This window comes from Dendroctonus ponderosae, unplaced genomic scaffold, assembly GCF_020466585.1.
Source record: "Dendroctonus ponderosae isolate FM_Combo_2020 unplaced genomic scaffold, Dpon_F_20191213v2 Dpon_F_20191213_5, whole genome shotgun sequence".
Taxonomy (NCBI): Eukaryota; Metazoa; Arthropoda; class Insecta; order Coleoptera; family Curculionidae; genus Dendroctonus; species Dendroctonus ponderosae.
Genome location: NW_026018715.1, coordinates 11955864 through 11957793, shown reverse-complemented (window position 1 = coordinate 11957793; position 1930 = coordinate 11955864). Strand labels below are relative to the sequence as shown.

Genomic DNA, 1930 nt, shown 5'->3' with positions numbered 1-1930 from the left:
TAAGGAAGAAATCGTCGGCTAAAGATCGTGACCGCTCAAAAAACGCTTAAAATGTGCCGAAAATCTCTATTATTTCTGATCTGAAACTTCTACCATGTTTTTCAATGAGCTCGATGAATTCCTCGCGCCCGTGAGCTGAAAATGATGTAAAATTTAAGACGTTTTGAGAAAATTTTAATGTTTTCAAAAAATCGACCTTCACCCTTGGAAAAATTTTCTTCAGAAATGAAAATTTTACATGCTGGTTTTTGAAGTCAATCGATTCCTTTCGACGCAAGAAGGTCACAAATATGCATTTATAAAGTATTTGGCTCAATAATAAGGAAGAAATCGTCAGTTAAAGATCGTGACCCCTCAAAAAACGCTTAAAATGTGCCGAAAACTCTATTATTTCGGATCTGAAACTTCTACCATGTTTTTCAACTAGCTCGATGCATTCCTCGCGTCCGTGAGCTGAAAATGATGTAAAATTTAAGACATTTTGAAAAAAAATTCATCACCGAAAATGACGAAAGTCTTGTAATTAAGAGAACGAAACAAATTGAGACAAACTAAGCATTCAATGCTTTAAAACTGATAATAGCATAAAAATTATTTACTTTTTGGGCCTCTAACTAGCATAAAACATCATCGTATTACCCCTACCCAGGGCGTCTTTTGACTGCCCAACAACTACTCCAGAGCCTCAAAACGTACTCTGTACTTGGAAAAATCGCTTTCTTTTAAAAGAGAAAAAAAAAATTTTTCTTACGCGTTTAGGAAGACCAAGAATCGCTTTGCCTGTGTTACGTCTTTACTTCCCCGAATTAATCATGCGGTTTCTTGAAAATCGCACAAAATAGGCGCAAACCCAAAATCCCCGACTTTTTCAGAGTGCAGGTGATAGTGGCGGGCGAATACGACTATTCCGACCCGAAAATTCAAGCACAAATCGAAAATTTAACGCGCACATTTGAAAACACTTCGTACATAACGAACAGCCTCTACACAGAGTCCTGGCTGCGAAGCTTCCTGCAATACGTCGACAGGAACGCCGATTATCTGAACATCTCCATTAATTCCCGAAAGAACTTCATGGAAGCTTTGGAAGAGGTTGGTTGAACCCTCGTACTGAAGGAGTAGTTTGATGATTTTTTTGTAGCGCAAATGGTTGGATCCGTCCAGTGCCTTTTCGCTGGACGTGAAGTTTGATGAGAAAAACGAGAAAATTATCGCGATGAGGTTCCTGATCCAAGCAGTGAATATTTCGGGCACCGAGCACGAGAAGGAGATGGTGCGGGCCTTGAGGAAAATCTGCAAAGATTCACCATTGAATGTCACAGTTTTCCATCCTTACTTCGTCTTCTTCGACCAGGTGGGATACCGACCATACGCTTGCCTGTTGTAGTTTGAGTAATTTTTTGATTCCAGTTCGAGCTAGTGCGGCCTTTAACCATACAAAACGTTCTAATCGGGGGCGGCATCATGATGATAGTTTCCTTCATTTTCATCCCCAATGTCTTTTGCGCCGTTTGGGTGGCCTTCAGCATCATCTCCATCGAACTGGGCGTGATCGGCTACATGGCCTTATGGAAAGTCAACTTGGATTCCATTTCCATGATCAACATCATCATGTGCATTGGATTTAGCGTAGACTTCACTGCTCACATTTGCTACTCCTACATGTCCTCCACAGAAAAGACTCCCAATGAGAAGATGAGGATGGCTCTATATTCGCTGGGATTGCCAATATTTCAAGGTAGAACTCGATAAGTTATATATTGTTGAGGCGGATTCATTTTTTTACAAACTTCTTGTTGGGTACTTCGCCTCAAAAATGTTTGTCTTTAAAAAAGAGAGAATTTCCTCACGTCTTCTATTACAGATTGATAAATAGTGCTCCTATTTCGCAATAAGAACGAATTATTTATCAAAAAGTAATCAAGAACTA

The 1930-nt window shown here is 39.7% G+C and overlaps 1 protein-coding gene across 1 annotated transcript in view; it reads left to right on the top strand.

The window, feature by feature from the left end:
- Positions 1 to 1930, top strand: part of LOC109545560 (patched domain-containing protein 3) — a gene marked incomplete in the record, with an annotated part of 32066 nt that overhangs the window by 28815 nt on the left and 1321 nt on the right. The window contains 3 exon segments of the mRNA XM_048666352.1: positions 873 to 1092; positions 1142 to 1354; positions 1411 to 1738. Of these exon segments, the coding sequence (XP_048522309.1) occupies positions 873 to 1092; positions 1142 to 1354; positions 1411 to 1738 (761 nt within the window).